General features: G+C 38.4%; 4 protein-coding genes across 4 annotated transcripts in view; 1 reads left to right on the forward strand and 3 right to left on the reverse strand.

Moving 5' to 3' along the window:
• The window catches only part of LOC144435007 (sucrase-isomaltase, intestinal-like), a 16993-nt gene extending 7239 nt beyond the window's left edge, over positions 1–9754 (reverse strand). Inside the window, exons 1-12 of the mRNA XM_078123541.1 lie at positions 9335–9754; positions 7935–8080; positions 6808–6976; positions 6016–6112; positions 5741–5853; positions 5072–5197; positions 4487–4618; positions 3738–3851; positions 2177–2317; positions 1393–1506; positions 766–853; positions 1–14 (exon numbers count right to left, since the gene is read on the reverse strand). The exon at positions 1–14 is cut by the window's left edge and continues 119 nt beyond it. Of these exons, the coding sequence (XP_077979667.1) occupies positions 1–14; positions 766–853; positions 1393–1506; positions 2177–2317; positions 3738–3851; positions 4487–4618; positions 5072–5197; positions 5741–5853; positions 6016–6112; positions 6808–6976; positions 7935–8080; positions 9335–9754 (1674 nt within the window). The remainder of the gene's footprint in view (positions 15–765; positions 854–1392; positions 1507–2176; positions 2318–3737; positions 3852–4486; positions 4619–5071; positions 5198–5740; positions 5854–6015; positions 6113–6807; positions 6977–7934; positions 8081–9334) is intronic.
• Positions 9755–13269: 3515 nt separating this feature from the next.
• Positions 13270–19383, reverse strand: LOC144435304 (uncharacterized). Its single transcript, XM_078123899.1, has 7 exons — positions 19097–19383; positions 18480–18605; positions 17933–18061; positions 17278–17406; positions 16541–16657; positions 15411–15632; positions 13270–15078 (listed from the first exon to the last, which is right to left on the reverse strand). Exons 1-7 carry the CDS (start codon positions 19155–19157, stop codon positions 14630–14632), a joined length of 1233 nt encoding a protein of 410 aa, XP_077980025.1. The 5' UTR covers positions 19158–19383; the 3' UTR covers positions 13270–14629.
• Positions 19384–20651: 1268 nt separating this feature from the next.
• Positions 20652–24079, reverse strand: LOC144435305 (uncharacterized). The gene is made up of 4 exons (XM_078123900.1): positions 23896–24079; positions 23294–23434; positions 22276–22653; positions 20652–21631 (listed from the first exon to the last, which is right to left on the reverse strand). The coding sequence occupies exons 1-4, from the start codon at positions 23957–23959 to the stop codon at positions 21267–21269; spliced, it is 948 nt and encodes a 315-aa protein (XP_077980026.1). The 5' UTR covers positions 23960–24079; the 3' UTR covers positions 20652–21266.
• A 980-nt stretch (positions 24080–25059) lies between these two features.
• The window catches only part of LOC144435009 (midasin-like), a 74395-nt gene continuing 73974 nt past the window's right edge, over positions 25060–25480 (forward strand). Inside the window, 1 exon segment of the mRNA XM_078123543.1 lies at positions 25060–25164. Within this exon segment, the coding sequence (XP_077979669.1) occupies positions 25060–25164 (105 nt within the window).

Raw genomic sequence — 25480 nt, forward strand, 5'->3', positions numbered from 1 at the left:
GCTACCAAATATCCCTAACATAAATGAAGACGAACACACACACTCACTGCTAGTAGTACGTAGCTTATACGATTTATGGAACACAAGATGGTAAACTAAGTTTAAGATTATGTTTATTGATAGATTTATCTACTGTCGTGATGAGTCTTCTGTGGTAAATTCATATGGTATACAGGTGGATGGAGGGAGGGATGGATTAGTTGATTGAGTGAGTGATTGAGTGAGTGAGTGAGTGAGTGAGTGAGTGAGTGAGTGAGTGAGTGAGTGAGTGAGTGAGTGAGTGAGTGAGTGAGTGAGTGAGTGAGTGAGTGAGTGAGTGAGTGAGTGAGTAAGTGATTAATTGATTGATTGATTGATTGGTTGGTTGATTGATCTCGCTCCATCCATCCATCCATCCATCCATCCATTCATTCATCCATCCATCCATCCATTCATTCATTCATTCATTCATCCATTCATTCATCCATCATTCCATCCAGCCATCCATTCATTAATTAATATATTCATTCATTCATTCATTCATTGAAATTACTTATTGGCAAACCAAATCAATGTGGTGGCAGGTATGTGACCATTGTATTTAAAGGCCGGGGATTCAATCAGAGGCTCTCGCTTTTAATGTCATCTTGCCAGTGAAACCATAGTGAAAAGATGGGATCCTTCTTTTGTTCTGTACCAACTTTTTCTACTTCTACCAGGGTTTTTTTTTCACACTTATTGGGACTATGCTACAATTGCATATACGTCGATCGACTTCAGACTTACGTGGTTTGTAGGGAGGGCTTTCCATTGGATTCTCATAGTCACAACCCTTGGTAGAACCCGTCACAAAGTTAGCTGGTTCGTTCATGTCCTTGAACAGAAGAAAATGTACAATCAGTCCATCAACACTCTTCCTGGCGAAAGTAAATGCTTAGATATCATCTACAACCATTTTAAGAGTGTGAACTAACATTGCAATATTTCAAAATCATGAACTTCAGAACTGTATATTTGCAGTTTAGTAACCATGGTTACTTGTGATTCATGGATGTCCCAATACCAATAATTGCGTAATTAGCTTTTTTAAAGCATTCATTGTTTCCAAGTATTACTGTAAAGGGAACTCCCTACACTCGTTCACAGGGACTGCGTTTTATGAATATTCTGAAAAAGCCGGTTATGCATTTCCATCAATTATTTTGAGATTGTATTTGGACATCCATGGACCGACTTAATTACTAGCTGACAAGTTATTTGGTCAGAAACGCAACATATAGTTTCTCGATTTTCATTGACCTTTCATATGTGACCGCGAAATTCCTCCTGGTGCAATCACTTTTATCGATCACGATTCGCCCTCAACGTTTGGAAGAATAAACGAACATTAAAACAAAATGCAACTGCACTTACGATCCATAATCCGTCAAAAGCGAGAGTCTTGTGGAAATCTACAGCCTCGTTCACCCACCAGTCTGAAGTACCAGGTTTGACCCAATCAGGGAACACAGCGTGTGCACGATAATTCTAAGCAATGGGAGATATGATACAGTAATTGAAAATTATTGCTTCCAAGTTGACAGTTGACTGTAAGATACTAGTACGTCGTGTCGCTCACGCCCTCACCGGCCTCCTCTCACAGAGGGATTGACCGATGTGTGAAGGCGCCCCGTCTCGGCGTACCTCACAGACTACGTTGGCAATTTCAACGTAAAAAATATCGATATTTCTAACAAGGTACGTGTAATAGATCCAGTTTCTAAATTACAGCAAGTCTCAAATTTTCACTTGTCTACATTAATTACTCTGCGACTGAGGAGAGAGTCAGTCTATGGGTCGTATAATGTTCTCGTTGGTAGCGCTTAGAATAGTGAAACAACACATATTGTGTCCATCTATCTGTGTCCTGTATCGAGCTATATGAAACTCAAAGTGCTGAAGACATTGCATACATTTTTTATCAGAAGCTTACTGAATAAAAGTGATAGGTTTAATCATCGAGTGATAGCATTTTTATATTTTCTTGTTTTATATACTTTTTGGTGAAGTATCGTTTTTGGCATTACTATCTGTACCATCTCCAATCAATGTTTAACCTTGCAATCAGCTGCTTGCAATGCATGTTTCTTTAGTTGAACTGCATTGCATTGCTAACTAATGAGTGGACCTATTGAAATAAAGTTAACATCAATCTTACTAGAATGCCAACAGTTGATACCAATGAGAGTGTCCTTGTCCAAAACAAGTCATAAATACCTACTTCTACTTCACAGTCCCAATCTCCCTGGCAATCTATTTCGTTCATGATGTCCTCAATATTTGGTGGATCTGGCCAGACCTGAAAAATAATGCGAAGCGAGAGAGATCACAATGATCATCATGAAATCTTAGTTTCTGCATACATACAATTATTTTCATATACGGCCACTAGAATTCTAAGAACAGTTAGACCACATATTACCATGACAGTTTATTACATTCACACGAGCGTTGTAACGCCATCAAACGTTACAACTAAGCTGTTTTTTGTGTTACAGTAATATATTGTTAAAAACTCACAAAGTGTATAGTACATTGTGTCTTGATCTTAATATCTCAAGCTCTCTACACAATTCCAATTCGTTTGCTCCTGGAAATACATAAATCTCTTCTGAATTTGAAATGACCAGCACTAGCTGTGCTAAAGGTAAGTGGATCTTCAGGCACTTGGCAAGTAAGTCACGTGGGGATGTGATGATGACGACATAGAATTAAATATAAGATCTATTTAGATTTAACACAGCTATTGGCACCAATAGAAGATTTTTGTCTGCAAAGTCACAGTGTTTAACATTCACATAACATTTGAGATAAAAGGTTGGAAAAGACACTTTCATAGTTATGTCAGAAAGTTTTACCTATGGTCACAACATTCACTGACTCGCAACGGCAATGTGAAAATGGTTGTATTAAAAGTAAGGTTATACCTGGCGAGACTTATGGATTGAACACTTGATTATTTCTTCGTTGTCATCAGATAACCGATCAAGATGCATATATCACAATAACAACGATTCATTTGACATAGATTTATATATGGCAAACAAAAATAAAAACCGTTACATTTCTATTTATAGGATTCACTACACTGGTATCTGTAACTTTCTGCTCAGTTTGATATTTCTTTGTTCTCTGTCCTACATACACCTTGTTTTGTTTTTCTACATCCTCGCTGACATCACCAGTTGGTGGGCGTTGGGTCTCGTTAATAAGGGGACCTGGTAGGATAGGGGTTGCAATGTGAATGCTTTAATCCTATGCGCTTATAAAAATGCGGGATTGTATGCTCCCCAGGGAGTTGAGGAAAGGGCCGTTGTGCCGCTATAGATCCATGCCAGGGGTAATCATTATAAAGCGCTTTGAACACAAAGTGGGAAAGCGCTGTATAAAAACATTATTACTATCATTATTATTACTTGCAATAGAGCGAGATAGGGAAACGTGAAATCGTTTACGTATTCTGGCAAACCGTTGTAATCAACCAAGTCGTAGGTGAAGTCTAACTGACGCTCCATGTAGTCAACGTCAGTAGTCTACAAAAATACAACTATGATATGAGAAGGGATGGGGTTGGCATTGGTTGTCATATTTTTCATTTATAGGGAAGGTTTCCGGGTACAATATTTTGAGATTTAACTCTCCATCTTCTATAATCTTCCGTAGTCTCTTCATGAACGGAATGTCGAATGTAATTTTAGGTTAAGTTTTGGTGACCTCACCTTCCCAAGTAATTCAGTTTGACCATCTTCTTCCGTGATAAATACAGCTTCAGCGGACCCGTTTTCGTACGTATGATATGTACCTTGGGTTTCATTAACACTGATGGCTGGATCCTGTAATTTAAAATTACAATTATTAGAATTGGTGCACTGACCAAGAACGCTGGCAATATGGCGAATGATCCTAATTGCTGTCAAGAAATAAGAAATGTATTAAGTGACGTATAAAGTCTAGCACTTCACGTGTTTATTTTTTTCATTTGTTCTCTTATTATTGCTACTAATTTCAGTATCTTGACAAGACATTGCCTTATATTTTAGAATGTCAATAGTCAATGACGTGGTCTTTACAATACGTACTTAAATATTATGTCATTTAACCAATTCTACGGTCATTTGAGGTCAAGTTACGTCAGAAGTAAAAATGCTAATTTAAAGTTGACTGATAATACCCCTACACAGTATCGGTCACAACAAAGAACCGAAATGTGTTTCAACACGTAAAACAATTTTAGAAATTTCCCAACGAAATATACTAGTATCAGCAAGGAAGCCATGAAGTTATGAAGTATGTCTCTCTCTACATACAAATCAGTTATATATAGTCTGGTGAAATGTCTTGGTATCACACTATAGTTATTATTGGGGTTGTACTCTCAGATATAGGGAACCTCACACTTTTATCTCAGTACATGGGATTTTTTCCACAAAAGAGTTATTATTGCCCTGAGATAAACTGTAACACATACCAGGATTGAGATATAATGTGTCCCATCTAACTTGAGTTCGTCTACGTATTCTGGCAAACCGTTGTAATCAACTAAGTCGTAAGTGAAGTCTAACTGACGCTCCATGTAGTCAATGTCACCGTATTGAACATCCTAGAACATCAAAATTACAAGAAATTAAAATTTACAAGAAATGAAAGTCATGTTACATAAAATTGCTATGATAACGCCGAGTAAATGGAGGAGGTGTCTAGCAAAAGCCACCATCAGTAGTATACTTAAAAATACAACTCAAGTTGCAATTACTAATTACACGGTTACTAACGAACATAACAATAATGAATACATTCTGGTAATCAAAGAACTAGAACACGCTCTGTCAACTAATTTTACTTTTTATTTTATAATCAAAGATGTGTCCAAAACTGGAAAAAGGACTGATTGTACCATGGTTATACAGTATTACACACCACCGTATATAGTTTATAGTCTACGGCGATGAATAATGTGTGATTCCACTGTGCTTATTTCACTATCAGGTACATTTATATTTAGCGAAATCACACAGATCATGTCACGTAGACTAGATAAGTTTAGCTCACTTACATGAGGAATGTCATATGCACGCATACCAGCAACAACTTCCTTCACTCTGTCCAAACTGTTGTATCCATAGCGACAAAGCTGGAACCCAAGTGTCCAATAGGGTGGCATATAAGGACGACCGATAGCCTAGAGAGAAGAGTGTAATATTTTTTTTCAAATATTTTAATTCCACAACTTGTTAATCTTATGACTTAAACACACTAAAATGGTCACTTTTATCTTCCGTAAGAGAAGAATATATTATATATGCTTTTGTCTGTCTGTCAGTCAGTCAGTCAGTCAGTCAGTCAGTCAGTCAGTCAGTCAGTCAGTCTGTCTGTCTGCCTGCCTGCCTGCCTACCTGTCGGTCTGCCTGTCTACCTGTCTGTCTGTTGACACGATCTCTAAAACACCCCTACTTAATTTCTAATGAAACTTACTACTAACACATCTTCCTTATGCTAATGACAAGAACTGGTTAGGTTCAGGTAAACATTCTAAGAATATGATTGAGTCATTTACATCAATTAATGGATTTTTTTGTAATTATCTTAATGTGATATTACGTTGATGATAACAACCGATATAGAAACGACAATCCTTAAGGAAGGTATTTCAGTTGACACCTGGTTGTTATCTCCCCCCCCCCCCCGTGTGTCTAAACTTTGGTCGTATTTGGTGTACACTTACTTCAGTATACTGTTCAACCACGTTTTCTGGTGTTGGGCCAAGGAACATCCAGAAGTCCAAAATACCACCGATAGTACGATATGTAAGAGCAGGTAAAGGTTGAACTGTGATGTCTGTAGTCATGTCAAAAAAGAGAGAGAAATAAAGGAATAGAGATTTAGTTAGTAAGGTGACGACAGATCTGTTACACAAAATGGTGAAAAACGTTACATATAAATGCATCATGTTATTAAGTCATAGCTGACGGAATGCAAACTATACCGCAATGTACTCACCCATTGCATTACTGTTCATGAGAAGAACACCGTGAGATTTTGTGTCTTCTTCAAGACACGTGTAGAATGGATGGACACCATATAGATTACCAAGGTACTGACAGATAACAAAGAGAACAATATTAACAACGGTAACTACAAATGAACTGTACATCTAGATTACAATGTAGCCTTCATTTACACTTCACTTTGTGAGTCGATTATTCGTGTTTTATCTGCCAAATTACTACTAGTTTAAATCTGACAAAATCTCAATTAATTCCAACTGTTCCTCCGTAAATTTTGGTCCACCTAATGATAAAGCATTGTCGTAAACCACAGCCTCTTTTACGGCACTGTCCAAAACGCGCCGTCCATCGTAGGAAACCAGTGTTTGTTATTTCGCAGTGTCGCGGAAGAAATAACAGCTCTGGTTTGCGAGAATGGTGATAAAGAAGCAATGCATGCAAATGTAAGTAGAACAGTGGATTCAACGTTAACCACCTAGCAAGTGTATATTACATTATGGATTTGTGAACTTCTTCCCTTTCAACTTAAAATTCTAGAATATTTGTTGATTGCGTTTCCTTTACCCTCTCCATTTACGTTGTAGACTAAGAGTGGTATGAAACAGAAGTTCAGTTATATCTAATTACATATAGAACATTCTATAGTGGTCTGAGGCTGTGTGTATGTGTCGTGTCTGCAATACAAACTTTGAGGTTATCAGTATTACCAATCAGATTGGCATTAAAAAAAAAGCATTTTATTTCCGATAAAAAGGTGGAAAAAACTCTCTGTTTTGGGCCTTACCGAAGGAGGTTGATCTCTGGAAAACATACCCCATGATAACCAACTCATGTCATGTCGGAAAGATGGATGTTCGTGCTCACCAAATCCATAAATATTTTGAGATGGAAGGCGTGTTGATATCGATAGGAATTGGTCAGAAAAAGTAAATCCACCGACTGATGTATTCCACCTGATATATAAAATACAGTGATTGAAAGCTGAATTAAAAATAGAAGGTACTGAATGAGGAAAATTCAATATGTATGGTCATAGTATACCTTGAGATCATTATAACCAATATTTCCCCACTACTGACGTTTCTTCATTAATTCTATTTCAGGGGATAAAACACACGCATGTACGCTATCTCTGACAACATATACACATATACATACTGTTAGTTAACACACACACACACACACACACACACACACACACACACACACACACACACATACACACACACAAGCGCACAGTTTTGCAAACATAAAGTGTAGAGGTACAAATCCATAGACACACGCGTATATTTAAACAGAAATATATGTGCAAACTTGACCTCAGCGACTAGTGGCCATACGCACTTTAATACACACCCCAGACACAAACACACACAATCTCTCTCTCTCTCTCTCTCTCTCTCTCTCTCTCTCTCTCTCTCTCTCTCTCTCTCTCTCTCTCTCTCTCTCTCTCTCTCTCTCTCTCTCTCTCTCACACACACACACACACATATATATGTGTGTGTCTGTGTCTGTGCTTGCGTGCGTGCATGTGTATAAATATGTATGTAATGAATATATATACACGCACACACACATAGACACATACATACATACATACATACATACATACATACATACATACATACATACATACATACATACACACACACACATACACACACATACATACATACATACATACATACATACATACATACATACATACATACATACATACATACACACAGACAGACAGACAGACAGACAGACAGACAGACAGACAGACAGACAGACAGACAGACAGACAGACACACCCATACTTACATGCAAGCACGCACGCATCATATCGATTAATTCTATTTATTGTTAAATGATAACATATGTCCATAACTATTCAAACATAGATTTAGTAGATACACATGTACTTACAACACTTCGTTTGTCTCGATTCGTATAATCTGCATAGAAAATGGTTCATTGACAAATTGCACATCATACAATGGATTGCCGGCCTTGATCAATGGACTCGGCATTTCTACAGGTACTTCATATCTTGGATTTAAAGGGTCGTAGAACTAGAAAAAAAAATAGAATATAATATCTATAAAATACAATAACTACTGCGACTATATTCACGAATACACTCTTTCAGTGGTGATACGATGATTACTTGAATCACTAGTATATCTACCAGTCGTTCGCAATATCGTGCGAATTCTATTCATTCGATGGTTTTGGGTTTAAAGATAACGATGACATAAAGTTATTAATAGGTTGACAAAGTCGTTTACATACGATGTCAATAATCGATCTCTTATCGACGTGATGGTATCCGTCGTTTCTCTTCCTTGCACAAAAAAAAACAATCCCTCCTGGCTGAGTTACAATCAAGACACTAGAATATGCAGAATGATTCTAAAAAATGACACATTGTATATAGACAATGTTTGTAATATATATGGTGCGTACAGAACAATATGTTTAATATTTGCAATTTAATTTTTGGAATAAATTTCTAAAAAGCATAATGACGTGAAATGGGATGTGGAGGGCAATGGTTGGCAGTGTTTTACGCATTTATAGCGGAATGTGTACTGGCCAATACGTGTAATGACAAGAGCACAGACGAATAAAAACTGGGGGCTCAGAGGGGAGGGGGATAAAATAGCAAAGGTAAGAACCATTCGCTGTTGGATTAACTTGACAGTGTCGTCCCGTGCGAGAGGTTACAGCCACACAACGAAGGTCCCTCAGCTCCGAGTACAGCGGCATCTACATGATTGTATGTAGCTTGATATTTGTGAGACAATCACAAAAGGTCATTCTCATTTGTTCAAAAGCAAGCAAACAAAACAAAACTAATAGGCAAATAAATATCTAAGTTCCGCACGATGTTATTAGCATGGCTAAATTATCAGATAGCGTGTGTACTGGTAGTAAAAGAGATTGTGTGGTTCTTTGGATACATGTATGTTGGCCTGGAATGACAGCAGCTCGCACACGTTTTACTTCGTCAGGCCAGTTCGATGAACTGTAAACTCAGTGTATTCTAATACTACCTATGTGAGACAGTGCATACTAGTATGGTCTATATTTTACCATAGACACTTCCCAACGTCTTTCTTGGTATATCTACATCAACTCAAGGGGTTTTCAAAAAGTGGCTTAACACATGTCAAGTGCAGTAGGACTTGTGAAGTTTTAATTACAAAATTTCAAAGTTGAGTAAGTTATCGAGTTGCTATTTTACCACTCGAAACCTTGTGTAAGTTGATAAGAGTAACCAATACAAGTATATTGACTGGGCCTAACACAACACATTCCCATACCTTGAACCTCAATCTGTCCTGTTGTTGGTACTCTAGATCTAACAGGACTTCGATCGCATCTTTTCCGAACATGGTTGGCACGTCTAACCGTTGAAGCCGAACCCTGTATCCCCAGGTCATTTCTTGTGGTGTCCCTAACAGTCTGTAAGCACCGTAGTCTGCAGGGTAGTAACAATGAGGAGGACCAGTACTCCCTGGCGAATCATCCCAGATGCATTCCCGGGCAGAACAACCAGCTTCGGTGGCACCATCCTCAGGGTGACAATCAAAGCGTTCATTTTCTGGTAACGGATCCGCTAGTATATTGTTGCTTTTGCCATTTTGGTCCGGGCGAGCATAGTATGTTATAGGCACAACTATGGAAGCTACGATAATAGCCGTCGTAACGACAGTCACGACTATGGCTGGTAAAATTTGCATCGTTTTTCGTCGAACGACTATTCGACCAGGAAGTTATCCTTAGAGGAAAGAGGGCCGATATTATCAGTACAGGAAATTTGAGATACCGTGTTTCTCACCTCTGCAGACTCAACCAAAGTGAAGTAGAAATACGTGTGACTGTACCCAATAGGTCGATCGCTAATTGACCGATGATCTTTGCAAAACATTTATTCAGATCTGTTGATAATAAAACGCTTATCGAAAAAATGTCCATGCATTGGAAAGAGGCCATGACGTTACGTGCCCGGATTAATATGTGGTTGCGTTAATTTCGGAATGTTAAGTATTCACATATTTCGGACGCATCTGTGTTAAGAGGTACAATAACCTGAACGAAGTAGAGGGGGTTGGGAAATACGGGAAAAAATTGAGTTGCACGTACATACTATTTTCTCTTCGCTATATTTCTCTTTCATTTTCCTTTCTATGTAACTGAGATCATTACCGAAGCGAAATGGGTCCACGTTTTCCTCGAGTGTAAGGGCACAGCAGTTACATCAGTTGGCAATATACTGAGTATATATACGTAATACATATGCATAATAGCTTATCAAATTTTGTGATGTGTATCCTAGGTCGGTTGTGAGTAGAGACAATCCGTGTACTGTGTCGGTGTCCTCGAGATCCATGTGAACATGATGTACATGTAAATACAGTTCGTAAACACATATCAGATGATATGGGTTATGTCTGATAAGTTCGTAAAACAATGAACTGACCGCACCTATGCTGATACATTTTAACTCAATACGCAGGTTAACGAGCGTCCACGATGCTACAGTCATGAAAACTGGTTGAAATAACAAAATGTATCAATTATTACGAAGACAAATACATTACTTTAACATCAAAATACATTCGATCTTCAAATTTTCTCATTTTTTAATGTCCGATAAGCCAATAATCTGAACTTCAGTAGTTGGCAGGACAACATCCAACAGCGTAATTTCAGGTTGTTGGGAAACGTTCATTACACAATACCGTCTATAGATAAATCTAATGTGCACTGCATTGAATATATGTAGAAATATAATGTCCTGTAATTTCATACATTTGACCATCGATCCTCCACCCACAGGATCAGACTGGTGGATGGAGGGTCTACTATTTGACCGATCGCGAGTACAAGTCGCAGGCCGCTTCAAGGTTAGTCAATGATAAGTTCTATGTCCGACTTTTGGAAGCGACTGTTTGGTCACCAGTGTTGTATTGGTAGGTCATAGATCACGTCATGCGATCATCATTTGTATTTGACCACGGGGTGTTAGAGTTTCTTATCTAAAATACTGATATAGTTCATCACCAGACTATGGCAACGTGTGAGTCAGACTAGATGGTTCGATGATCTTTCTTGGATAGCATAGTACAACCTCACCCCGATAGTCAAAATATTTACGTAGCTATACAATACTGGCCGAATAGTCTTCAGTGATTTTCCTTCTTTTTGGGACATAGTAATATCGTTAAATTTTGTAGTTCCGCCTTTAGATATTGCTATGGTTTGTTCCTTATTTTAGGTCTGGGACATGGCAGTACATACATACATACATACATACATACATACATACATACATACATACATACATACATACATACATACATACATACATACATACATACATACATACATACATACATACATACATACATACGAAGGCGCATTCCCACATTGTATACATTATGAGTAATACAAGCCGCATGCATTTTCAAATAAAGCATAATGCAGTATACGTTCTCACACAGTCAGACTTGAACTTGTTGTGTATACGTATGTATCTGTGTATATGTCTGTGTCTGTGTCTGTGTCTGTGTCTGTGTCTGTGTCTGTGTCTGTGTCAACATAATACATTACACGACCCAGTTTTTGGATCGCAGTATTTATTTGTAACACACTATTGTACCTTAAATTCGCACATCGTTGCCACAGATGAAGACCCCATATAGTCAGATTTGCTACTCTATACGTACCTTCATCCGAAGTCTTGAATCAGTTTGGTATTGTAAATCTAACACTACACGTTGAATGTCTTTGCCATACATACTGGGGACATCCATTCGATCTAGCGTGACTCGGTATCCCCACGTCATATCTTCAACAGCTCCTAGCATTTTGTATGCTCCATAGTTAGATGGATAATAACAGGCAGGGGGACCTGTATCATCCACGGAATCATCCCAAATGCAGTGTCTATCCACACAGCTTTCCTCGTCACCTCCTCCTTCGGGGAAACAATCAAACCGTTCGTTTTCTTGTACATTTTCATCCGTGTTTTCGTTATAATCAGGATGCAAAAAGTATGTAAGTGGCACCACGACACATGTGACAAGAACGGCTGTAATTACGACCGTGACAAAAATTGTAGTTTTTGTTCCCATGTTGATAATTTCCGTCACCTTCTATAACGACTGATTTCCTCTGATGGTTGTTCTGGGTCTGGTTGGCTGTATACACACACCTGCGTCTGGTATGATTTGTGGGTACTGAGGCGATTGGTCTGCCGTGACTGCCGGTGTTGCTACAGAAGTTACATGTACAAGTTTTAATAGCACTTCAAGTGTTTACAATTGGGATAAAGCAGGGGTTCTTATGTAAGTACAATCTTGGACCTACCCGTGATATTGACCATCCAGTACCAGAATGTCTTATGTATATTGGAACACATGTAGTATACTAGTAATGTGATTTTAATTTGCATCCCTGATTAGCGTTGTTGACCGTAAAACACAAATAAATGAAAACCCGAGAGCATCAAGATTCACCTTTTGTTTAACAAGGTATCATAAATTATACATTTATGAAATTCGATTGTTTGTGTTTGGCCAATAGAGCTCTGTAATCATGTCGGTATACAATATACGCCAGTGGAAACATAAACAATGAGGTGTAGCCGTAGCGCAATACATCATTCAACAGGTGGTCGATTTTAAATTTGGTGTAATATCATTTCAGTTGTCATCGTTGAAAATATTCAAGTGTTGTAAAATGCTATACGAAATGAGAATAACTATACAGGTAAATGATTTCTCCTAGACCTGTAACAATACAATCCGGAACTATTGTTCGTGTTTGGCCAGTGATCATACCCATGTGCCTATATCCAGTAGTGATACGCTATACTGTAGGTATATCAAATCAACCACCTGTTGAATGCTATTGCGCAGTCAGCTACTGTCTTACTATACTTGCGCCCTCTACGATTGATGTTTCGAAGTGTGTAGTCATCATTTGTTCCATTCATACCAAGCTGTTGCTGAATACGAGTATATAAACCACTTTCAAGGACTCGTCTACGGTTACTGTCTGCATAATCAGAGATGTGTTGCTGTGTATTATTCGATCATACATTTCTATTTCTCATAATCCGTCTCGAGTCCTTGAAAGTCATTTACAGGATGTTATAAGACAACTTTGTCAATCATTTCTAAGCAGATGACACCAGGGAAAGATTTGAATTTACACATTTATTTGAAATTGTTGAAAATAACATTGTACATGTTTTCAATTTAAGATCACTTTAAAGCCCATCCACAACCCGTGTTATGCCACAGACGAATGAAACAAACTATGTAAATCACATCTAAAGTGTGTGTATATAATCAGTTTATTTACCCCAAATAGATATAACAGTGGGTAAATGTAAAATCAGGAAATAGCTTACAGCTTGTCTGGGTATGTCCCCTCACATATTTATATACAGAAATTCACAGCAAGGTAATCAATATGACTCAAAATATATAATGTATTATGTACACACAATTAAAATTACAAATATACAGTTGATCAGTTATACTGTGACAGTTGATGTTGCTTGGAGATTTGTTTGAAACGAAATAAAGAATTAATACATTTTATGTTGACAGGGATGTCATTCCAGATTTTTGCGCACGACAAAGAAAAAGGAAAATTGACCCGGGTTCGATCTGGCATGACATGGATATACATTTTGAGATAAGTAGAATCGAGTATCATACGAGGAGAGTGTAACTGTTGCCATAGTTACGTGATTCCTGTGGTGATATAAAACATTATATTTACAGGCATTCAAAGTGTCTGCGTTATAATTCATATACGGTTTATATAACTACTGTAGCTTTTTTTCAATTCTCATAATTGGTACTTAAAACGCAATTGATACAAATTTATAAAACTCCAGTTACTATAATGATCATTTTACTAACCACCAGGTATAAAACACAACATTTGAAAGTAGAAATATATGTTACGAGAATGAATATCCATGGACTCTGAATTCATAGTTTCCAATGAAAATTACTACTCAGAGTCAAACAAATTAGGAAGGGAATCCCACATTTTCGCTGACGTGTCTCGGGATGTATTTTATCACCTGCACACGACGTGGAATGTTGTTTTAACTATATTCTTGCGACCAAAAGTATATTTGTGTATATTCTTATGTCTACGTTAACTGAACTTATAATAAATATCACTATTATTTAAAAGGCATAGACAAATGAAACAAAAAAGTAAATATTGATTATGATAATATCTACATCATAGTATATCATTGACATGTCATAATTATGATTAATCCAACACAACGTTGATGTAAACACCTGAGCTTGCGCAATACCATCACTGTATGTCTGTATGAATTTTTTTTAAATATTCACGTATGTAAGTAAAATGTTTACAATGATATTACATGTGAAGATCTGCCTTATATATAGTGATAGTCAAGAACTGAATACCACATTGATGCTGATATAGATCGTATATGCAACATCATGTACAAATGCTGTAGGTTACATGTTATACTGTACAACATCGTTGGCATTTATTATATTTTGTACTGTCATAAACTTGTACCAGTTCAGTGACTTCTATGTTCTCGTTTATTTTCGAACTGGTCTTTCATAACCTTGTATCAGCTGGTGTACAGGTCTACGTTCATCTACTTGCTCCACAGAACCATTTGAGGTCCCGTCATTTGTTTGGGTCAGTTGCGAGCTTGGTTCAGCGTTAGTGTTTTCACCACTGGTACTGCCTGTGACGAGCTCGAGATAGTCACACGCCGACTTGTTCTCAGAGACCTGACTTGTAGCGACTGGTGATAAATACTCCGGGGTGATGGGAGGCTGGTCGACGGTTTCTGTGTTGGACCTGGTGGGGTCTGGTGGTGGCGGCCTAAGAACAAGGTCTACTGGTCTTCGGAGAGTGTTCCCATTTAGTTCTGGGTATGGGTACGAATATCCATTGCTTTGTAGTTTAGCATATGTGTGGTTGGTACTGTTACTTCGATCTTGTACAATAGACATATAACCAGACATTGTTGTTGTTCCCACTGTGAATTTAATATTGAATATAAATATATCACAACTGGGTATCGTTAGCGATTCCCCCCTCTTTTCTATGTCTGTCTGTCTGTCTGTCTGTCTGTCTGTCTGTCTGTCTGTCTGTCTGTCTGTCTGTCTCTCTCTCTTTCTCTCTCTCTCTCTCTCTCTCTCTCTCTCTCTCTCTCTCTCTCTCTCTCTCTCTCTCTCTCTCTCTCTCTCTCTCTCTCTCTCTCTCTCTCTCTCTCTCTCTCTCTCATTTTGCGATAAACAAACAAAGAATAACAATGTAAAAAAATTCAAATCCAGACCATATAATGCACGGTTTAACCGTAGTACACACCTCTATCTTGCTGCATCTTATTAACGCGTTCTGTAAGACTTCTAAGTTTGAGAACTGCGACCACACCCAGGATGAGAATAATAATAAGAAGGATACCAACGGCAATCAGTCCATATTCCATTATATGTAAATGTGCCAGCAACAATCTATCCGTCTCTGGGGAGCTTGAAGTCAAGTTTGGTGTAATTGGCATTGGGGGAAAAACTTCGTCGTTTTCTCTTTCTGAAGAATGAATAAATGAATGAATGAATGATTGATTGAATGAATGAATGAATGAATGAATGAATGAATGAATGAATGAATGAATGAATGAATGAATGGAGGTAAAAGTCAGTTTACAAAATATTCGAAATTTGATTAAATCATTATAATCGAGAATCCCCCCCCCCCCCATCTCTTTATTTGTTACTTATTCTCCATGTAAGCCTATACAATCTAAATGATCGAGTGTAGTCATAACCGTAGCTGAAACGAAACCCAAAATGATATCTTGATGGGATAAACGTGAAATCATGTAAGAATTTTTTTCTGGATGACATTCATATTTTGACAAAGAATCTGCTAAATAAAATTAAAGCAGATTTCACATTTTGAACGAGGGGTGCTTAGGCCTAACAAAAAAATGTGTGGTTCCGATTACGCTCAATTTTAGAATAGGTGGAGTAAGTAGATTTTTTATTTTAGTTTTTTATATAATATTTTTTTTATGTGAGTATTTAGTACAACTAGTTATGTTTTCTGTTGTTTTCCATATGGTATCTGTGTTATTGGTTTCTTCTCATCAGATGTACAGCCATTATAGGTTTATATTGTCTTTAATTTGATGTCAGTTTCCGCATCCACTATTTCTCGCGAGACTTCACAATTTTCGCGATTTTATTTTGTTTTTCTCAAATTCGTAAAACATTTTTTAGGGTCGGCTGTGAAAAACTAGGTTGGGTCGAGCAACCGGTACCAAACAAGGCCTTATTGTGAAGGAAAAAAAATATTTACGGGTTTTTAAAAATCTTCTGTATATTTCACAATTGTCACTTCCTTATTCATTTGAACATCATCTTGGCATAACGATTGTTTCTTTATATCTTTGTTGCAACCTATTTCTTTATAAAAAAACAAACCATAATACATACGAATTGTGCAGTTTTTTCCAGTAAAGCCGGGTGGACAGATACAGACGTATTCTCCACAGAACGACGGCAAACAAATACCACCTTGGCAGGGATCAGGACTGCAACCATCATTATTCACTGTATAGTAAAAATATAAGATGAAACGAATATAAGACACACTCCATAGATTATACACACCAAAATGCGTTACACAAGTACATTTGTTTTTGTGTGTGAATCTTCTAGAGTTGAGATCGACAATACCCAGTTATTGAAGGAATTATGAAATTGGATATCCGGCTTAAAATTAAAGTCCTGTGTAAACTTCCTGTCATATGTGCCAGGATTTTGAATACTGCTTCTCTCTCTCTCTCTCTCTCCAAAACTCCCTCCGCCTCCGGGAGAGATTAGGGAAAGAAGAGGTTAAATTGCTTGCTGTATCATTTCTAAAATATGCATAATATTAATTGGATATCTGATAAACCAATAAATATTAAAAGCCATTACAAATAGTTACAAATTGTTAGGCTAGTTGATACCACAAACTGGTCAACATTTCTTTGAATGTATACCCTTGCTCTCAGACCACTTAGTGGTCTGGGCCTTGCTCTTTCAAAATGTGTTGTTATTTTTTTTATCTCCCACATATCCCCCCTTTCAATATACAGCATGTAGTAACTATGGATACGACAAGACTCCAACACGTCTAAGTCCCCCCCCCCTCCCACAGCTGAGGCGAGAACAAAACGTATACTTACACCTAGCACAAAGTTCCCCAGTGTAGCATGCATCACACTCACATGTGTACTGTGTACAGGACCCGGGTACTGGTACACACTTGCCGCCATTCTGACATAGATGCGCTTCACACGGGTCGGTATTTACAGCTTCAAGAGGAAAATCAAACAAAAATATTAAGGGTTTTAAACTCAGTGAAAAGACAAGCTAGACATACATATTAAAAAAATGGGGAGAATTTATTGCTTACTTCGAAATGTAGGTGTTTTTTCTTTTGTATTTTCTTTTATCTTTTGTGTTTTTTTCCACTTTTTCCTCTGTTCGTATTTCTTTTATTCGTAATAAACAAACATGCACAAACACGAGCATATTATGCCAATGTGAGATACCACATTTTTACGTTTCTTTTCAAATTTCGAAGAATTTTTTTTGAGGAACTCTTTATTCTCAATATACATAGTTACCTTTTACCTGTCACTCTTCGTAAGGAAAGTTATGGTGTTGTCTGTCTGTCTGTCTGTCTGTCTGTCTGTCTGTCTGTCTGTCTGTCTGTCTGTCTGGATAATGACAGTTTTTTGCATAATAGCAAGGAAGAGGCATGGGGTGAAGTGAGGGGGGGGGGGCTAGAGAGGTCGCATGAATTTAAATAGAAACAGGTGGAAAAAATATACTTACAAACTTCGCAGAAAAAGCCTGTAAAACAACTTGCACATTTACAGGTATAATCTGTGCACGACCCAAATACAGTTAGCGGTTCGCAGGAAGCTCCATTTTGACAGTTATGATTGGCACACGGGTCGATTTCTGGGAACGAAAAAGGGAAAAAAAGAACTTGTTTATAAACAACAGCGTGGGTATTAAAATTGTTGACGGAAATTTAAAATTGTTGTAACTATAGGCGTAAATCAAGAAGTACAATACATTTATTAATGGGACAAAGTCTGAAACTTGAGCATACTTTTCACACGTCATTTTCTTTTGAAATAATAAGTATATTTGTACTTGAGTTTGTCCCTGTCTTACTGAAACATGCCTAAGTATCAGTCATTGAGTAGTCATGGGTAGGTCTATTACATTATAGAGACAATACAATTGGTGATACCCCCCCCCACACACACACACAAACACCCCCCCCACACACACACAAATTACTTTCTTGATTTGAATTTGGATTTTTCTCACACAAACTCATATTGTTACTATTACAGTTACATAAACTTACCCGATTGACATTGATATCCAGTGTAGCATTCTGTACACGCACAACTATAATAATTGTTGGATTGAAGGCAAGTTCCACCGTTGAAACAAGGATTGTTCGTACACGGTGGTACAGCATCACCATTCCCTATATGAGCACGGATAGATATATTATAAATATGTATGGTTGGAATAATAAAACACACATCTGTCTGTCTGTCTGTCTATCTGTCTGTCTGTCTGTCTGTCTGTGTCTCTGTTTCTAAACCCTCCAAATAATGATGAAATAATAATGATACCCAAATAATGAAGAAATAATGGCGATATACTGATAAAACCGCCGAGTATTGAAAAAACCCCACATTGGAAATAAAGTAGTTCTATTTTGGTGGTGATCTCACCCCATAGTAATACATGTAACTAGAATTAACGTCTTAGCTTTTTAGTCTATTTTGAATGACTAAAGAACCTGCGAACACTACAATGGACACTCAATTGTCTTCGTCGTGGTGTAAATATTGGGTCACATACCATGACACAATTACAAAATATAATTGAAATGTAACAATATATTGCCTTCAATGGACGGCATAGAACAGTTACTGTAGTTTGGTGGCATTTAGTTAATTTGGTACTTACCTGATCGAACCACGGTAGATACCGCAAGCACGAGGACAGCTTTGATTACAGTGTTCTCCATATCACTTTCACAGTCCGGCGTTACAGGTGTACGAATGGCGCAGTATGGTGGTGTTTAATAACTACTGTCCTTTCTATTTCTTCAGCTGGTTGTATCAGCAAATTATAACTAAAGCCGGATCTATATTTAGTCAAAAAAACCACGGATTTTGATTTTAAGGAAGTAGAGAGTACAGTGTAGGTGTATATTCCTTGAAGCTATTAAGTTATATTGCATAAGTTCTCCGTAGTCCCTTCCGAAAATGGCGGAAATACGCCTCTTTCTTTTCTTTGTAAATATCACTCCTATCTTGACCCCCCAACTGGCCCAAGAACAAACATCAAATGAAAGACCAGTATTTGAATGACAATATCTTAGGTGACGACATCGCCTTATTGTGGTTGAATCATTGTGTATGAACAAAACAGTCGGAAACGCTTGTGGTAGTTAATATGGCGCAGTCCAGGCTGGAGTGATGCCAGGCTACGTGACGAGACCACGAGGTGTAATACCTAACAAATGACCCTCTCACATAACTTTACTCGAATTGATTGTTGTTTTTCTACTACGTATTGTCATTCTCATGCCATAGTGTCAAATTATACTATTTAAGTGATATGACTTGTATATGTTACATGTAAATGGTTACCATGGAATTCTTTGACAATAATTGAATGTACTCGTGACGTCTAGATCTGTTCATATCGATGGCCAAACCATATGTTCCTTTGTCGTATTATAGCCTGTAGGGATAATATTGATGACACTTTCTTGGTAAGAATGAATACATGGGATTTTAAATCCTAAAAAGGGACATTCTAGTCTGTAAGGTACGCCTTGACGGTGCGCCCTCAAACATCGGCCAACCCCTTGTGAGAGGAGGCCGGTGAGGGCGAAACGTCACGACGTATCTTACAGTCTAGGGCCATTCGTGCCCCCCAAAACACACACACACACACACTCACACACACACACACACACACTCACACTCACTCACTCACCTACTCACTCACATAAATGAAAATCTCTCAAAAACTAGAGTGATCTAAATAATGTAACACCTAATAATATAATTGTAACATATATAGTTGTCAGCTAGCACGATTAACCATATAATGATAAATCTCAATATCTTACAGTAAAAATCTTGAAAAACTAAATACGGCCTGCAATCGTTAGCACAAATCTTTAGCATTATTCTAGCACAGAACTCTGAGCTACCCCTGACTGCATTCATATAAACACGTTGACATTATCGTACTCCCATGTTTGGTTAATGAGCAATTATCTAAAGGAACTAACCAATTGCAACTCCCTGTCAATTTGGGATGGATTACCTCTGCCATGGGTAGTTTACCCTTCGCCCAGCAGGGGTAGCACAGATTTTTGTATGATCGTAATGCGTCGTGTAGGAATTACCAGCTGGCAAAGGTGATTTGGAAACATTTCAACAATGATTTTCTGCAGGCCACACAATTCAAACACAGACTCAAGAATGGAAAATAATTATCTTTAATATACATTTTGTGAATTTATTTCTGAAAGTGTATAGCATTTAATTTATTTTCTGAACCCTTTTTTTTCCCCTGCACAGTGTCCTTACCTATTGTTGTCGTGCACCTATTAGTGTCTGTACTGGTTGTGTATTGTGATATGAATTTATTTATTGCATATCTATATTAAAACTTTTACTTTTAAACTCTCAGATATATTTGCGCTGTTGTGCCACTTTCTTTTACCGAGTATAAATGAAGTGATAAATAATGATAAAGTGATGATCTTTATCCAAACCTCGTAAGCTTACTGCGAAGGTGCAGTACTTGTAAATAAAAAAAAATTGTATTTTCAATGAGTCAACGTTTTTCGTATAAAAGTATAAAGACTGTAGAAATATCATACTCTTCCGGATGTAATGAGACATCGAATGCTACATATATGTATATATTGAAGTCAGTGTCTATAAACCAAGGGACGTACTGCATGCCTCATCAGCCCTCCACCTCAAGTGCGACATTTTCGACTCCAGATTAGTTGCCGTCACTTGTTCGTCTAGTTTCACTCTGTGGCTGTGAAAGGTCGCTATTAAATAGCAAATACTTATATACGTATGGCGTGCTGCTCACTGACGCTTCACTGGCAACAGAGGATATGTAATCTGCCCCTTGCTGAAGTGGTGGTGGTGATGGTGGTAGTGGTGGTAGTGGTGGTGGCCAGAATCTCATTGCTCGAAGTGCGGCCCCCAGTACTGGTGTTCTGGTAAACTATCTGATATGGAGCAGTGATGTTGGAGTTGGCAAGATGATCCTGTAGACTTGCGTAGTCGTAATTCCGTACGTCTGGCTGCTGAGACGTGTTGTTGGGGTTGGGAGGATGACCATGTAGACTTGCGTAGTCGTAATTCCGTACGTCTGGCTGGGCCGGTTGGTTAGCAGATATTTGGTGGTCTAAATTCACCACGTAACTTCGGGAGCTACCATTTTGACCGGGTAATACCGCTACAAACAGAAATTGGGGAAATGTAACGTTATTTGTTAGAATGTTGTTTGTTAGCATCTTTTATACATCGACACATTGGTCATTGATCCCAAATAACACATGTTGGTTGAATTTCAAGGTATTGATGTTGGCAATGCTGTTTTGAGATTTGGTTGGAACAAACAAACAATCGTCTAGTGATAAAAGACGAAATTTATGTAAACTAACCTACTAGGAACACAGTTTCTTTTTAATGAAGCGTGTTGTAGTGTTGTTTGAAGAGGTTGACTGGGCAATGGAAACAGTCGATCGTGTTTCGTGACAGTAAAAGTATTCGAAAATATCATCCCACCCCTTTTACCAAAATTGAAATGCAATGACAACCCCTGCCCCCACTCCCCATTCTTGCATTACTAAACCATGATGACCCCTCTGTTTTTGACACCCCTTCCCGGTCGGCCGCACCCACTCCAAATACCTACTGTAGAAGTCTGCCCCTGTGCATACAGGTGATAGGATTGACGATGCAATGCCTCAGGCGCCTATACTTTACTATTTCACGTATTCAATCGGACCTCTGTATGGTAACTGAAATCGGTAACAACATAGACCCCATTTCGTGTTATGGTAACAACAAGTGTGTGATGACTTCGGATTTACTCACCTTTGTTGTTGACGTCTCTTTTCAGTGTCTTAAACTTATAAACCATTACGCATACAAGCACAAAACCAACAACTAGAAGAATGCCAAGACCAATAAATGAATACGCCAAAATTTCGATCAGATTTGATTGTGAGCCACCGTCACTAATCTTATTACCACCGGTTGTACGTGTAGTTGTAGCGGTGGACTTGGAGGTGGCACCGTCGACGATAGTCGTGAACCCAGCTTGAGGGGAAGTTTGTGTAAATGTTTGCCGCTCTGTAGTTTGTAGTTCCACGGTTGTTTTCTCTGTTGTTACCTGTTTTGTTATTGGAGGCACTGTGGGGTTCCTAGTCGTTTCCGTGGAAGCTCTTGTGGTTTGAGATTCTTCAGAACAACCTATAATTCGAAAGGGATGAGTTCTTATAAGCATATTGACAGAAGAGGAATTGTCGTCACCACCACCACCACCACCACCACCACCACCACCACCACCACCATCATCACCACCACCACCATCATCATCATCACCATCATCATCATCATCATCATCATCATCATCATCATCATCATCATCATCATCATCATCATCATCATCATCACGATTATCATCTCCCCTACCACCCATGCATCCCACCAACACCACCAACACTACCATCATATTCACCACCGCCACCACCACCACCACCACCACCACCACCACCACCACCACCACCACCGCCGCCACCGCCACCACCACCACCACCGCCACCGCCGCCACCACCACCACCACCACCACCACCACCACCACCACCACCACCACCACCACCACCACCACCACCACCTCTACTACGACATATTCTAAGCCCGATTTACCCAACTGAATATTTATAACAATATTTTAGAGAAGTTGTGCAACGTAGAATTAGTGGAAGTGTCAGACTGCTCTGGATTCCCTATGAACAGTAGCTATATAGCCTTGCATTGTTCCCAGTGTAATCACTGCTACTGGTGTTTTGGTCTATAACAAATGAGTTTCATTACGTTCAAAGTACATTACCTGATTGTTTTACCTCACAGTAGTCACCAATATAGCACAAGGGACATTGGCAGTGGTACAAATAGATGTCATCTTGAACACAATATCCTCCATTCTGACACGTTCCAGGGTTTCCAGAGTAACAGTAATTCAGACTTTCAACTGTAAGGACAAAATCATGATAATAATATATAAGTCTACTTACATGTACTACGGATGCTTCGTGCCGATAGCTAGATTTCCGAAGTTCTACTACTAGTATATCCAGCATCGCTTCAAATGTAATTCAATGACATGTAACATCGCACGCATCGAATCCAAGCAATACTATTTTCATATCACATCCCGGCACACTTTATACTGAGAGACGATGAATAGATATCATGAGATTATTACCCGATATCATCTCTTCGTTCGTCGTATCGTCGTGAGTGCCGGACTGGTGAACAAGTCCACAGGTGTGGCTGATAGCTTCAGCTATACTAACTCATTCACAAAATATTCACGAAATATTAAGTGTGTCTCAAAAGTTTAAACGTGAACTTGATGTTGACAGTATGTGATAACTGAAACCCAACAGAGCGTTTTACAGCTGTAACTTATCATAGACGGTTATTTGTTACCTTGACGTGTCAGTATAGCTCCAAGAAGCAGGAAAAACATGAAGTTGACAGTCGAAAAACCCATTTTGCAATGCTGATGTCTTCTCGTCTAGCGTCTCTGTCCTGATCACAGCACAAAGTGTTAGATTCGAAGTAGGTGTCTTTGGGCTCCACACCTTCATTTATGATGTAAGAAGTCTGTAGCGAAACAATTAATACTACGATGAAAGATTCCTTATATGGGCTTTTAAGACCACAGGTCGTCAAGCATGGGTAGATCTTTTGTAACTTTCACTTACGTGGTCTTTCTTCGAAATTCTAAGGAAAACGTAGTCCCAACCACGGAACATGTACACTTTATTTCCTCATAAGGGAACAAGCAGAATGTACAGGAGGGTGGGGGTGCTGAAGAGAAAACGGAAGGGGATACGGAAATAATTGGGATGCGAACGGGTCTTGAAATTTCTGATGGTCGAAGGGGGGGGGGGCAGGCACGAAATATTTTGCTCATGGTTTGAACCAGGTTAACCTCAGGAATGGTAGTTTACACACGGGGACCCAGGAACCGTGTGACAAACAAAACAAAGCAAAACAAACAAATAAATAAACTATCAAATAAATGACAAATGAACAAGCAAACGAACGAACGACAAGTATAGGGACAAATAAAATAATTAAATGAACCAGCAAATAAACAGATACTCGTGGGGGTATACCTAGATACGTATATCTATCTATCTATCTATCTATCTATCTATCTATCTATCTATCTATCTATCTATCTATCTATCTATCTATCTATCTATCTATCTGTCTGTCTGTCTGTCTGTCTGTCTGTCTGTCTGTTTGTTTGTTTGTTTGTTTTGTTTTGTTTGTCACGTGGTTTCTGGGTTCTCTGTGAGTCCACATCCGCTATTTTAAAAAGAAATTTCTTATTCATCGAAGTTGCACAGTGCATTGTGGGTTAGTATCAATATACGCATGCGCTATAACCTTTAACATCCACGTGCTCGTTGAACACATGTGTGCGAATCAGTATGTCGAAATGGTCATACCTCGTGGTAGTATAGATATGTCAACCTTTACCCAAGTTGTACCCTTCATCCCATCTCAACAGAGATAATTATTATATTAGCGAACAAGGACATTTGTTATCCCTTGTCGAGCGATTTTGGAAAAGCAAAAATGGAGAATTTGAAGACAAACATATCAGTGGCACTTGATCGAGTAACGGAAAGCGTTCCCAATGAAAAGTGTCGTTCCACATTGCAAGCTTTTCAAGCTAAACAGGTAAGTGTTATTAAATTTGCGACATGTATTTCATAGTGATGAAAGTGTGCGAAGAAACAATTCTCACTATTGCGGTAATCGGGTATGACAGATCATGGATGTATTAATACTACCATGGACAGAGATGGTGCTTGTGTTTGCCACATAGTATGGATTATGGAATACGTGGCGTGTGTTTGAACATGGATCTACATGTATCTAGTCCTCCCAATCAAAAAGAGATCACACATCTTTTTAGTCCTGTTTGCATTTTCCCTTCCTTCCCCGAAACGCGTCCACCGCCTGCAAGCTTGTCTCTGGGTCTCTAACTAAAGCA

Source organism: Glandiceps talaboti, chromosome 5, assembly GCF_964340395.1.
Source record: "Glandiceps talaboti chromosome 5, keGlaTala1.1, whole genome shotgun sequence".
Lineage (NCBI taxonomy): Eukaryota > Metazoa > Hemichordata > Enteropneusta > Spengelidae > Glandiceps > Glandiceps talaboti.

What these genes read in the sequence shown, in the direction of transcription:
- LOC144435304 (XM_078123899.1), bottom strand. Translation starts at nt 19,157, where the DNA reads ATGGAGAACACTGTAATCAAAGCTGTCCTCGTGCTTGCGGTATCTACC. An exon ending in TGGATATCAATGTCAATCGG is followed by an intron (nt 18,062 to 18,479) that starts GTAAGTTTATGT and finishes TTTCGTTCCCAG; the next exon opens with AAATCGACCCGTGTGCCAAT. An exon ending in TGGGGAACTTTGTGCTAGGT is followed by an intron (nt 16,658 to 17,277) that starts GTAAGTATACGT and finishes TTTACTATACAG; the next exon opens with TGAATAATGATGGTTGCAGT.
- LOC144435305 (XM_078123900.1), bottom strand. Translation starts at nt 23,959, where the DNA reads ATGGGTTTTTCGACTGTCAACTTCATGTTTTTCCTGCTTCTTGGAGCT. An exon ending in AGCTATACTGACACGTCAAG is followed by an intron (nt 23,435 to 23,895) that starts GTAACAAATAAC and finishes TTGTCCTTACAG; the next exon opens with TTGAAAGTCTGAATTACTGT. An exon ending in CTGTGAGGTAAAACAATCAG is followed by an intron (nt 22,654 to 23,293) that starts GTAATGTACTTT and finishes TTCGAATTATAG; the next exon opens with GTTGTTCTGAAGAATCTCAA.